Here is a 13,396-nt window from a genome sequence, read left to right as displayed (position 1 = left end):
AGACAAACATGTAATCTGTGGCTATTTAGAGAAGATTAATTATCTACAGGCATCTTTCAAGCTGCGATATTTTATATTTTTATATTAACAATTGAACCAATAACTAGTGTTAATTGAAAGGGAATTATTCATAGTGATTAAAAAGAGATTTATTGCCAAAGTGCGTAGTTCCCCTTAGCTCTACAGAATTCGTAACTTAACTTTTTCGGGAAATGTATTGTTTTGAACTGGTAAGCATCTAGCTAGCAAGGACTTTAGCTGCTTAAAAGTGCTACAACCTAAGTTAGTTTTCTCTGCTGCAGAACGTGGTTTCTTGCTGGGATCAGGTCGTGGTGATAGTTGCTTGCTATAGGAGCTTCATCCGTCACTGTGTTTGCTACACAAGACGTTATCGTACACTTCAACGATATAGGATGGGCCGGCTGGGCCAGGGCAAGCCGGTTAGCATGCTAATTTCGGTAGAAGAAAAGTAGTGACAGAAATAAAAGCAAAGCTTCCCACTGTTGGAGACAGCTCTTGGAAAGTAATGGAATGAAGTTGGATGCGGAACTCACAACATTTCTGCTAGATCAGTAACAGCTGGTAATGCCAATGCTATGTAGCAATAGCAAAAAAGAGCCAGACACGGAGACAAAAACATACCTAAAAATAAAATGGCACGCATTAGAGAACATACCTACGCCAAGGCCCAATAGCCTTTTTAAATTCAATCAAGCTGCACTACTTATAGATACCAGTCCCAGACTCTCCTAAATAGGCCAGATTTTTTTTCCCATCAAGATACGAGAATTATTTCCCGGGAAAAAGGTGAACATTTTAAAAACGTCCTGAAAATAAATGCTGGATCCATTGCTAAATTGAATGGCTTCTTCTGTGACTCATACTGCATCCTTTTTTAGTGTAATCTTGCTTAAAAACCAACTAACAAACAAACACACAGGGGTGAAAACAGTCTTCTTGGCAGAGGTAAGGAGTAAATGTTTTTAAACAACTCCAAATAAATGGTTGTTTTTATATCTACTGGATGTATTAAAATAAGAAATAAATTTGCGAACACATTTGCCATTTATATGGTACTGTCACTGACCCCTATTGGCAAATTAGTGTTTTATGCAAATAGATTAAGCTTTTACCAATTCAAATGAACAAGAAACAAATGAGATGCCTTTCATTTAATTTCGAGGTTTATTCATTGCCTTGACCAAGTAACAACTTTTTATAAAAGAAACTTTACATGAGAGCAAATTGGACAATACAAGGAGATATGCATTTGGTCATTGGATCGAAAATCCAGTCTCTATCAAAACAAACAAAAAAAAAAATCTGAATTTATATAACTTAACAATAAAAAACAAACTGTGGTCACCACTTTCTTTGCTTTTACAAAGTCTGTAATAATAATTTATAGGCTTTATTACACACCGTCGCTTTCAATTTGTTAGCATGGTTGTGAAAGCAGGGTTTGTGCTGTAGAAATGCATGTACAGAAGTTTGGCTGTAGGAACCACTTTGTTGGTACCCATAGTGTCTTTGTTGCTGAGCGACTGCAGGTATAGGAACAACAAAGGCTCCTCTGTCGTCTCTGGAGCCTCCTTTCTCTTGCTCTGTCTCTTCCCAGTGAGCGAGTATCGTGTGAGGTGTGAGGGTCGCGAGTGGTCCAGAGGTTCAGAGGTGCGATTAGAAACACACGGAGTGGGCCCGGCACTACCCCGCAGCTACCCTTCCTGGATAAAAAACACATGTGGGAGCCCACAACCCCCACTGCATAAGCAAATAATGCCTGGGGATTGGCTAGTGCGATTCATTTCACTATTATTCCATAGGCACGCTAACAGGAATAATATGCCATTGTCCTTTTATTTCTTTTACTTCTCATCACCTTTGTGTAAAATCACATCCATCCACGAGCCAACCAACCAAAAAACTGTAAGTGCACCTTTTTAAAAAAAAAAAAACAGTTTGCACATTCAAGACACATAAAAAGGTCAAAATGTCACTGTGCAGTTTAACTCCCTCTCCCCAAAAGTCCTTGACCATAAGCACAGTCTGGGTTGTCGAAAATAAAATATAAAAAACTGCACAATTTATGAAGGAGTGTACATTTTGACACGCATAAACAGTACCTTGAAGATATACATAAAATTAAAAAGTCAGCATAGAGAGCCAACTTCAGTTTCTCCCATAAGCCCAACAGTTAGTGAACTTGGCATCCCTCGCCGCAAACGTGTATACCATATGCACCGTACATAAGTACTTTCTATAAAAAATAAAAAAGATTCTTTCCATCAGATGACAAAACAGATCTGATTGCTATATCGTTAAGAAAAAGTACAAAGTTTGATCGAAAACAAAAATGACCACACATATACAGACAGAAGAAATACTTTGCACACTTGCCTGGGCGACAAAGATAATACTGATGTGTATTTTTGACAAAAAAAAGAAAAGCGAGGGGGAGAAAGTCAAACTTTTAAGTCCTCAGGCTTCTTGTAAACTGCAATTTGAATGTAATGCTTAACAGCTGAGAGGCCTGAGGTTCAGGAGGCTGGGGGAGCGGGTGCAGGATTCTTTTTTTTGTTTATTCACTCCGGACTATCGTGTTCTTAGCACACACAAAAAAAAGTGAAAAGGCCACACTGTCGACAAATAACACTGATATGCCAAGGCAAAAACATCCCTTTTAGGTCATGGCATTCTTCCATTTAGTACAAATACTGTACAGAGCATGTCCTTGGATCTACGTAGAACTGTGTCACTGCATGGCGAGTGTGATGTCATTTGGGTCCATGCGTGTCATTTGTGCACATTTCAGCAACTTAAAGCCTCAGATAAGAAAGGCTTGCTTTGCTGGTTAATGAAACCCAAGGCTGAGATGTGGACAGGGTAGAGAATGTTGGCTGCTTATCGACGTGCTGCTCACGTTCGAGCAACTTATCTACTGTATGTATCCAACAGTATTGTTGGCGTGCCAGAAACAAGAGGCTGACGGAGACAAAACAGGGTTCAGTTTACAGTCAAAATGAAGACTCCAGTCTAAACAAGAACAGAGAATTGATGCTGGGCATTAACTGAGAGAGCGTGTGTGCGTGTATTATTCGAGTTCATCAGCGCCTCAGATGGTGAGCTCATTCACTTAAGGCACATGCTGTTATGGTGCGTTTCCATTCACAATCACGACTAAAGTGTAAAAAATTTCTTCACAAATTCCAAACAGGCACCTCAGGATCTGTTCTTTGCATTGACCACAGTCGGTGAGTTATTTGTCTAAATAACAAAGGCACTTTGGCAAAAATACACATTTTGTAACGTAAAAAAAAAAAAGAGAAATAAAAAAAATCAGACTCTTCCAAAAATAAGTTAACATTACAAAAGTGTCTTGTTTTAGGAAATACTGTAGCGAAACTATCACCAATACTTGTCTGTCACACTTTAACCCAGCAAAGAAAAGGATGGTCAAGGCCTCTTTTGCACTTTTTTGGACACCGATAACAACCCAAAAAGATTGAAAGTTCTCTTTTTGTTCCACACTTCCTCGCCTCAAAAACCCCCTTTCCTCAAACAACAGTCCTCTATTCATGTCAGGGAGAGTTTATTTAGACTCTGGCGAGTTTGCTGACACAGAAATGTTTGCTGGTTTGCATAGAGAGATGGGAGCATGACGTCGGGGCTAATATTTCTGCAGCAGCGGCACTTTAACAGTCTTGATCTCTGCTATATGAGACGACTTCTGGATGATGCAGCTGGTGGTCCCGGAGGCGCTGTCCTTCCCCTGCGCCAAGTTGGTCAAGGCCATGGCGGCGTTGATCTCCTTCCAGTACGTCTCGTCTTTGCCCTTCACCTTTTCCTTCTGCGCAGCTCCGACACCACCGCTGACACTGATGATCGGCACAACATGCAAACACGCGCACAGAAGAACAAAACAGAGAAGAGCATTAGAGGTCAAGTTGAGCTTGTGATGAATGACAAAAAAAGGATATAAACTTGAGGTCAGGGGGAAAAGAAAGTCCACTCACTTGTCATATTTACTTAATCCATGGTCTGTGGTTTCTGAAAGCACAAAAAGGAGAAAAAAAAGGTTAATTTTGCAGAGTTCTTTGGGGTCAATGAAGATTTATTGAAATTTAGGAAAAAATACTGGTTCAGGAGTGTGTGTGTGTGTGTGTGTGTGTGTGTGTGTGTGTGTGTGTGTGTGTGTGTGTGTGTGTGTGTGTGTGTGTGTGTGTGTGTGTGTGTGTGTGTGTGTGTGTGTGTGTGTGTGTGTGTGTGTGTGTGTGTGTGTGTGAGGTCTGCATGCGTACACCCTGGCCTGTGCAAACATGTGTTGCTCTGTTTTCTCTCTCTCTACTCAGATCTCGGACAAAAAGGACCTTTTTGCAAGAAGCCGTCAAGAAACAAGGTGACTAATAGGATCAATTGAAAGATGTTTCTTATGACTCATAAACTCCATTCGCTAATATTTTGTTCAAAAACAAATGGGCCCAAGCCAGTGTAATTGAGTTTTCTGAAAAACTCAGATCGAAAATGACTGAGCGTAGAAGATTTGAGTGGGAATGAGCAGCAGCAAGTGAGTCAGTGAGAGAAAGATGGAGGCCTTCCCTCCTTTTTCTATCTCATATGTAAAGCATTAGCAGGGAATAGCAAAGTCATTAAACAATGAAACCGAAATTTTCTTCGGGGCAACCGAGTGCGTTTATTTCACTGATGCTCACTTGGATCGTGTGCACGTCTGTGTGTGTTTGCTCTGAACCTGTCTCCTCTTTTGGGTCCAGGTAGGTTTTGCCCAGCAGTGAATACGATGACACTGCCTTGGCCTTTCATGAGGCATTAAAAGAGAGAACAGAGCATCTGGATTTCCTAGCTGTGCTGCCTGCAGGCGCTCTCCTTAAGTTAACTAAACACGCAGCTAAGGCTCCTGTGAGCTTTTAAGAAGTTTAGTCTTGACCAGGTAGAGCTGACTGACTGACTTAAGAATGTTCAAAAGAGGGAAAATTCCCTTCCAATCTCCATTTAGTGCAAGCAAAGTCTTTGTTTTATCTACAGGTCCTTGACTCAACAATGACTTCTTGCTCTCTTGAATGTGTCTCTTTTGGAGCGTTTGTGGCTCAGGAGGTAGAGCTAACCACTAACCAGAAGGTTGGGGGGTTCGATCCCAGATTCCTACCTTCTGCGTGCCTTGGACAAGATAATGAACCGCAAATTGCACCTGAGGGCTCTGCTGGCAATTTAATAATGACGTATGATTGAGAAAGTCCAGCAGATAGATGTAGATGCACTGTTTGAATGTGTGTGTGAGAATGGGTGAATAGAAAAAAACTGCTCTGCTTTGAGTGGTCACAAGGCTAGAAAAGCACCATGTGCAGCCATTTCAACACACCACCATCAACCACTACACAACAGTGGACGGCTGTTCCTGAGCTCGGATTCCATTCCTCTGATTGTTAGACGAGATTGAAAAGTTTGCACGAGGACACTGTTTACGGATTTAGCGTTGTCACAGACGGCCAAAGACGGGGAGACAAAACTCCTCTGGGCTCCGGGAGAAAGCACACACAAGATTTTACTGTTCTGCTTTGTCACCTCTAACCTAACCAGATCCCTCCATGGACTTTCCAAAGATTTGGATCCAGTGTTCAGGATATTGCAAGCTGCCATAAGTGCCTAATTATTCCCAAAGCCTTCCTCTGTTCCTCCCTTGTTTTCCAAAAGTGTTCCCATGAAGCGTGACCCAACACCCAGCACAACCGGGTTTGTAAGGTCCCTGGCTGATGTGGGCCTGATTATGAAATTTCCCTGCAGTTTTCCTGTTTCTTCTGTAATAGGTGTATTCCACAGAGAGAGAGATAGACTTCACTCTCTGCAGTTTTCTTCTGTTGATCGTTCTTAGACAGAAAGAAGAGAGAAATGTGTGCGCACGTGTGAGACAGAGATGAGGACAGGATAACCCAGAAGTACAAACCACAGAATGAGATTTTAGGTTTTAGAGTTCCAACAAAATCCTCACACACACTCGCCTGGCCACAATTCCCCGTGGTCCTATCATTCCCTCGGTCTTTATCTTGCTTTATCAGCGAGGCCTTTTCCCTTTTTATTGATATTCCTCTTTTTCCTTCATCCTCTGTCCTCATCTATTTCAACTCTTGCTGCAGTGATTGGCTGTAACACCCCTCTGATCCAGGTGCTCAAGACTGACCATGCCCATACAGTCCAGCCAAAACAAATGCAATATTTCCCGTCTGTGTTTTAATAACGGGTGACTGTGCTATGTCAAGAATAAGCACGTCTTCCACATTTTCAAAAGCTGTTTTGGAAAGCCTTTGATTTTATCCATTCTCTTCTTAATCTCCTATTTTTTTCTGAGGCTCTATTTCAACCATTTTTCAGCCACTTATTATCTTAGCGTAAATTGTGAATATCAGGAAGAAAAAGGCATCCTTTCTGCACTCTATCTCCATCTACTCTCTTGATTGTTGCCAGTGCTCCGAAGCAGATAGCTCCTGATTAAAAATGTGCACAATTCCCCATAATCACAGCACTGTAATTGCAGGGCCAATTACATTATTTTCATGTGTTGTTCATGTTCCCAAGATATATTAGCTCAGTGTTTACTGCTCATGTGTATAAATTGGTGGGTGACAGCACCAAAAAGCTAATCTCAGTGACATCAAAGGCAAAACGATAAGCAGAAGAAAGACGAAAGTGCCTTTTTGTGTGTTGTGAAGTCACTGTGGGCTGTGAAGTGCAGTGTGTGTGAGTCTTTCCATCCACAGCGTTAAGTGTTTCCAGTGTCACTGTGTGTGAGACAGGCACTGTCCAGATGCTGCATTCAGATCATACAAACCGTGTTTTTAAAAGACCGCGTGGAGAGGTTGTGAGTGCAAAGTTGAATTATGCCAACCCCCCCCAACCCTTCTTAGACTGAGTATCAGTCTGTGCCCACGGGAACCCACGGGAACCCCCGACACCAGGATCCGAGAATGCACCACAGCATTCAAAAACTGTTTCCAAAGCCCTGTGCCTAAAACATCTAAAACTCAGATTTTTTAAAACAAGCGCAGTGCCAAAGACTCATATAAATCACCAATAAATCACACAAGACATTTTATTATTCTCTCATTCTTCTCTCTCTGTTTTTTTTTTCTTTTTTCTATCTTTACTACTTTGCTACTGAGCACTCAGGTCCACTTTGCTGTTGCCTTTGGGCTTCACCAACAGTAGGGTTTCATGGACCGCCAAAGGGGAAAGCTAAGAAGTCTGATGGTTTCTGGCGTTGCGCTGGAAATCCAAAAATACTCGCTCACTTAGCATCACCGCGGGGTAATGGAGGGAGAGCAAGAAGGGGGCAAAAAAAGAAGAAGAAAAAAACTGACAAGCTTTAACAAAACTTGGTAAGAATGAGGGAAAACAAGCAGGGGCTGACAAATTAGAGAGGGAGTGAGGTTACACCTGTTAAGACGACTGAGGAGGACAGCGGTCGACTATCATCATTACCATCTGGTGCTGTTGTTAGCAACATACAACAATAAACAAGGCCGGCCCCGCTACAAAAACCAAGGGCTGGGCTGAATTAGGCCAACAAATAAACACACATTCACACGTTTTATATGAGATTTACATTGCAGGCTTCTATGAGGTGTTTTTATCCAAAGCGACTGATAATTGTCGATTCTAGCGGTCAAACTAAATATCTGCACGTCCATAAAAGACAACGGAGAAAACAGGTTAGAGGTATTGTTAGGTAAATAGTTTAAAATGTAATTTCTTTCTGAAAGTTAAATGAGAAGATACCACTGCCATTTCGTATGGAGTTAATTTCCTTAGCATAGCATGACGCAAGCTAACCTGGCTCTAACGGCACAGCTACGTTTAGAGGTTTAGGCTTATAACTTCCTGTAAAATGAAAAAAAACACTAACTTTTTTCCCCCCAAAGTTATACCACCTTCAGAACACTTCTTTATAGTAACAAAGAAGAAAATGTCTTTGTCGTACTGTACCCTTTAATGAGTTTATAAGTTTTAACATTTGGCTTCATTAATAGTTCATTAATCCTAATCCTTTATTTATGCTGTGTAGATGAGTTCTAATGATTTATGGGTTGCCAGGTTGTGAATCATTTGTTTTACTGGTGAGTCAATAATAAAGTTATTAGTTCTATCAAACCATCAAGTTTACAATGTGTTAGTAAGTCATTAGTAAAGGGAGTAAACCATCAGGTCTGAAAGTTTCTCAGCTTCTAAAACGACATAAGAAGAACCTTAATAGTCATCAACAATCATAAATGTTAAAATGCCATTGATAAAATACAACAAGTCTGCGGATGTTAATGTAAGTAAACACTAGAAAGCAGCTTTAAAAAATGAGAAATTCTCCTGCGGGAGGAGGATAAACACCCGTCGGAGGGTTTTCATGACAGCGTGGCAAATAGTCATTCTCAGAAATATCTTAAACAAGCGATCTGTCAATTAACCAACACGTTCATGTTAACAAATGGACCCTTTATAAGCTTTTTGGGGGTAAAAAACCCCTGAATGATACCAGACTGATGGTGACATGAGTTTACTTTGACAGTAATGAGCAGATTATTCTATCTCTGGAGGAGACTTAAAGTTGGATACTCACACACACGCACAAATCCAAATCTCAATTGCTAAAGCAAGGAAATGATCTCAGCTGATTTCCTCTTAAGCACCTGATGAGAACCAGAGTGGTGTTGCAGACTTGACGATCTGCTCGCCGCTGACCTGTGAAGCCGCAGCACAGGTCAGCGTCATTACGCAGCCTCTTGGTTATATAACACAGATGGCCAAGGTCTGCGGATGAGTCAGGAGTTACTGTCACCACGAAGTGAGTCATAACGCCACTCTGGACTTAAAATGCCTTATCGTCTGTGTCATCGAGATTATACTGAATGTACAGTCTCATTCAAGTGAGTGAATGTGCAGACATGTGATTGCATGGACCAGTTAGGCTACTTTTAGCCAAATCCCCTGACCAAAAAGGAAATGACTAGCGCCCCAGGCGATGCATGGCGACGTCTATCGATGCTATCTTTGATTTGACACTAACCCAAGCCGCAGTCTTGAGCGTGAGGTGCGATGCTGCGCGATCCCTCACATTTTTGGGCTTCCTTATTCATCCTTTATAGGTTTCTTTAATGATCTGTGCTTTTTATAAAGTGAAGGAGGGTCTGTAAATGGAGTTAGAGATGCCTTGGCCCTGTGCTGCCTTGCGTTCTGCCAACGTTACTTTTATATCACCCCTCCCACTGTCTGTCTCAACGGGTGGTGAGAAAGTCCAAGTCTGAGACTCCAAAGAACCAAACTGTCAATTCCATTCAGTTAGCCAAATACATCATACACGGCATGAATTTAATGCCTTCTCCGTTTGCCCCGACAATGCCTTCATCACTTAAAAAATAATATTGAATAATTAGCTCTTACACTATTAAATGGAACATACACACGGTGACACAGCCAGACAGGAACTGAGCCGCTACCCAAAAAAACCTCCCCCCATCCGCTGCATTTCTTTTTCTGTGTTGCTCTTTTTCCGTGTCTGTGCGGCAGATGACACACTGGTGTGGCTGCGGTCGGGACAGATAACCAGGATCCAGCAACGAGGATTGCCTTGTGTGTTCTCGCTAGATGGAGAAATAATAACAGTGTTTCAGAAGTCTAAATGCTGCCAGGTCGTCATTGTGTTTACGAGTGCCAGTAAACAGAGTGTAATCAGGGCCCCAGTAAATCAGCCAAAATGAGAGGAGCGTCTCGACAGAGAAGTAAATACGTTGTCATGGCAAGTGTGTGAGCGTTTCCTTTATGTGCTTGTGTGGATGCGTGCGTTGGGACCGCAAGGGTGTCATGGACAAACAAACAGATAAACAAACACAAAAATCAAGGGCCGCGTCAGGAAAAGGTCAGGGTTTGGGATATGGCACGACAGCGGATGACCGCATGAAAATCAACATCACAGAAGCACTGAAGAGGAGACAGTGATCGCGTCTGAAGCGACATCCACAATAGAACGTTTTCATTTGAAAATGCATCAATCTTGCTACGGATACAACTGGCATCCACGTTCTAGAGTTCTAGAGCTGCTAAGACTGAGAAGTTTGGAATCGCTGCTGGCCCCGTTTTAGTCCTGACGGGCAGAAACTGAGATGCTTAAAAATTATGATAAACACTCAAAACCACTTGCTGATTCGGTCTTTTCATCAGGATGTAGCCATCGCTAATTCGTCAGGCGCCTATCACACGAACCTATTCAGAAGAAAACAACTAGTGTTAACCTCGGCTTCCAGATTAGAGCACGACACGGATAATCAATTACAAGCGTGTTCAGGTGAAATCTGCATTTTACAATAATACAACTGTCTACATATGTACGAGATGAGCTTTTATTTAAGCAATCGGCGACAATTCCTGTGTCAAGCTGGACGTGAATGCCTTCCTGTTTACACATGCGCATGCCAAGTGTACGTGAGTGGTCACATGATATGCATTTTCAGACTTGTTATTATGTACAGGGATTAAAACGGATTCGAGACCAAAAGCTTGTGTGGACAGAAACCTTTTTCAAACTAAAAGGTAGTATGGATGTAGCGTGAGAATCAGAGGGTTCGTACTTAAATTACTGACTTCAGCTCATCGCTGATGACAAACAGATGATCGCTTTGATACGACAGGTACAAAGCTGACACAACAGGGTCGACTCATCTCCTCCGGGGGATGAAGGCTTGTTGTTTGCGGCACACAGAAGACACACACACACACGCATGCATCAGGGAAAAAAAAAACTTAAACCACGAGTAAACATTATTTGGATTTTTAAGTGTTTTCATGTGCCCAAAAATATCCTTTTTTCGGGAGCTCGAGGCCAAATGATATGTTTGCGCAGCACTCACTGCATCATTATGTTGCAATTCTTCTCAGTGGTAGATTGAATTGCCCTCTCACACTCTTGGGGGATTTCTCTGTGTGTGTGTGTGTGTGTGTGTGTGTGTCCTGTGTCCCTGCTAGGTCACACCTCTGCTCTCTCATTAAACCTCGCCCTCTACTCTCTGCTCCGCTCCGTCCCGTGGGAACACAATGGAAGACTATTGTTCTAGACATGGCTCAGTTTTTAAAATGGAAACAATTTGTGTTTTATACAGACCAGGGCAGTGCAGCTCGGTTTCCCTGACTAGGCAGGCAGCTGTGCTCTCTGTATCTGATGACCTTATTATGTGTGTGTGTGTGTGTGCGTGTGTGTGTGCATACGTCCCAAAAAGCTTTAGCCTGCTGCTGATTTTAAAGCGATCAGATTGTGAGGGCTCATTATTCTGCACTTTTCCAGTTCTATGTTAGGGAGTTGCACATAAACAGTGTCTGCGTCGATGTTTGTCTGTGAACACTTCCCCGCAGGATGACGGCTACAATGAACGCCGCCTCAGTCTGCTGGTGTCTTCTCTGTTTACCTCACACCCAGCCTCCGCTCAGTGGTCTGAAGCCAATATCCCATCTTCCAGTGACAGAGATTCACCATCCGGGTTTTTTTTTTTCTCTCAATTCTTTTTAACTATCTCTGTATCTTCTATCCACCTTTCCATTCGCATGAAGCTGCACCACAGTTTAATGCCAGGATTATACCTCACCTCTGCCAACTCCCAGTCGTTCCCACCGTCAGACCAGACACACCATGAAGGACACCTCACAGGTTCTCATATCCTGTACATCTCAGAAGACTCATCATTGTGCAGAGCGTGTGAAAAATGACTTATGTTTATGTAATATAGTTAGTTATATATTGTGTCATGCACACACAAGCACCCAGCCCACATGGGATTATATGACACCAGCTATTGTTGCAGCTGTAAAAAGTAAATTTAAAAAACTCCCTTCCCAACTCTACAAATAGTTTCTTTTCCTTTTATATAATCATCCATCCAGAAACAAAAAACGGAAAACAATGACCTCTGTCTTTTTCTAAAGCTAATGGTGGAGTACATGAGCATAACTCTGAACATAGCGGTCAGTGACTCTTGTTTAAATTCTGCTTCACAGACGCTTCAGCTGGATTTCAAGAACACATTTTTTCATATGATTGTACAACGATAGTCCTTCTATTTGTATAAATGAGGAATAAACCTCTCACTCTGCCACATACAGTAAAGTACACCACCACTATCCTCAATCCGAGTCCTCTCTCTAAACTGACATTAAAGGGTCAATCCACCCAAAGTACCCCACAACTTTTCACCCTGGTGGTTTTTAGACAAGGGATGTTTCAATTTCAGAGTGAAAACAGACACATTGGTTTCTGTTTCTTCCATTTGATACATTTTAAATAACGTCTCACCACATAAAAAAGAGGACATATTTAATTGGCATTTAAGTCACCATCTGTCTCCAACACAATGGTGATTGTGCCTGTGGCCCACAAGTGAAAGTTTTGCAATATTTATGCAGGCTATTTGCAGTATTAGAAAGTGGGTGTCTGTGGAAATGCAGACAAAGTGCACCAAATGCATCACCAAAACATGACAACGGTTATTTTGGTTCCTTTCTGATGACGGATTAGAATAAAATATCACAAGGAGAATAAGAAGAGTCAGGAGCCGCCACAGAGGAGCTGCAGGCGACAGACTGCACATTTCCCTCAAATGGGAATTGAGGGACTGCCCTCAGACTCTGCTACTACCAGTAAGTATGAGTATCACCAGATCAACCAGGACTGAAAGATTCCAGATATTGTATATAAATATGGACAACACATCCTTTTCCTCTTCCTCCAACCATCTAGCACTAACCATTGGACAATGATTCTGCAGACACATCTTGCTTTTAAATCTTTGAAGGGAACTTTTTTCAATAGCCTGTAATAATAACATTATCATCATCTCCACTGCACTGGCAGGCGTTTCAGTGAGAGGTATTTTAAACTATCTTCACGTCCAGACAACACAAGGAATAAGTGCAAGAATAGCTCTGTTTTTTGTTTTGGGGAACTTAACCTTCACTGTGGTTTAATTGTTTGTGTCACCTAATTCCCAAATCCAAGTTCAATGCCTAAACCAGAAACCATTCTCTGTGTCTCTTAATCATTGCCACCATGCTGTCTTTCTTCTCCCGACAGGCCACTGCTGAAAAAAAGCTCAACTCTCCATCTTGATGGAACAAGTACCTCCCTCTCCTCTTCTCATCCCTTCCACACTGAGTCCTAAAGCCCAACCTGAATCCAGTGACTCTTGGCAAAAAACTGCTGTCTTGGAACAACATCCCCAACATCCTCGTCTCTCACTCTCCCTCTCTCGCTCTCTCCTTTCCTATGAAACTGTGGAAAGAGCAAGTTGAAGCCAGTTTATCCACATCTTTGGATTCCAGATGAGGAGTCCTGAGCCATCACTGTCCGGGAGTGGCT

The 13,396-nt window shown here is 42.1% G+C and overlaps 1 protein-coding gene across 1 annotated transcript in view; it reads right to left on the bottom strand.

Moving 5' to 3' along the window:
• Positions 1 to 1,949: 1,949 nt before the first annotated feature.
• mkxa (mohawk homeobox a) overlaps positions 1,950 to 13,396 on the bottom strand; it is a 28,061-nt gene continuing 16,614 nt past the window's right edge. Inside the window, exons 6-7 of the mRNA XM_034571948.1 lie at positions 4,014 to 4,047; positions 1,950 to 3,875 (exon numbers count right to left, since the gene is read on the bottom strand). Of these exons, the coding sequence (XP_034427839.1) occupies positions 3,668 to 3,875; positions 4,014 to 4,047 (242 nt within the window). The 3' untranslated portion in view covers positions 1,950 to 3,667. The remainder of the gene's footprint in view (positions 3,876 to 4,013; positions 4,048 to 13,396) is intronic.

Source organism: Hippoglossus hippoglossus, chromosome 20 (assembly GCF_009819705.1).
Source record: "Hippoglossus hippoglossus isolate fHipHip1 chromosome 20, fHipHip1.pri, whole genome shotgun sequence".
NCBI classification, from domain to species: domain Eukaryota; kingdom Metazoa; phylum Chordata; class Actinopteri; order Pleuronectiformes; family Pleuronectidae; genus Hippoglossus; species Hippoglossus hippoglossus.
The sequence above is the reverse complement of the archived record's forward strand: the minus strand, read 5'-3'. Positions and strand labels throughout refer to the sequence as shown.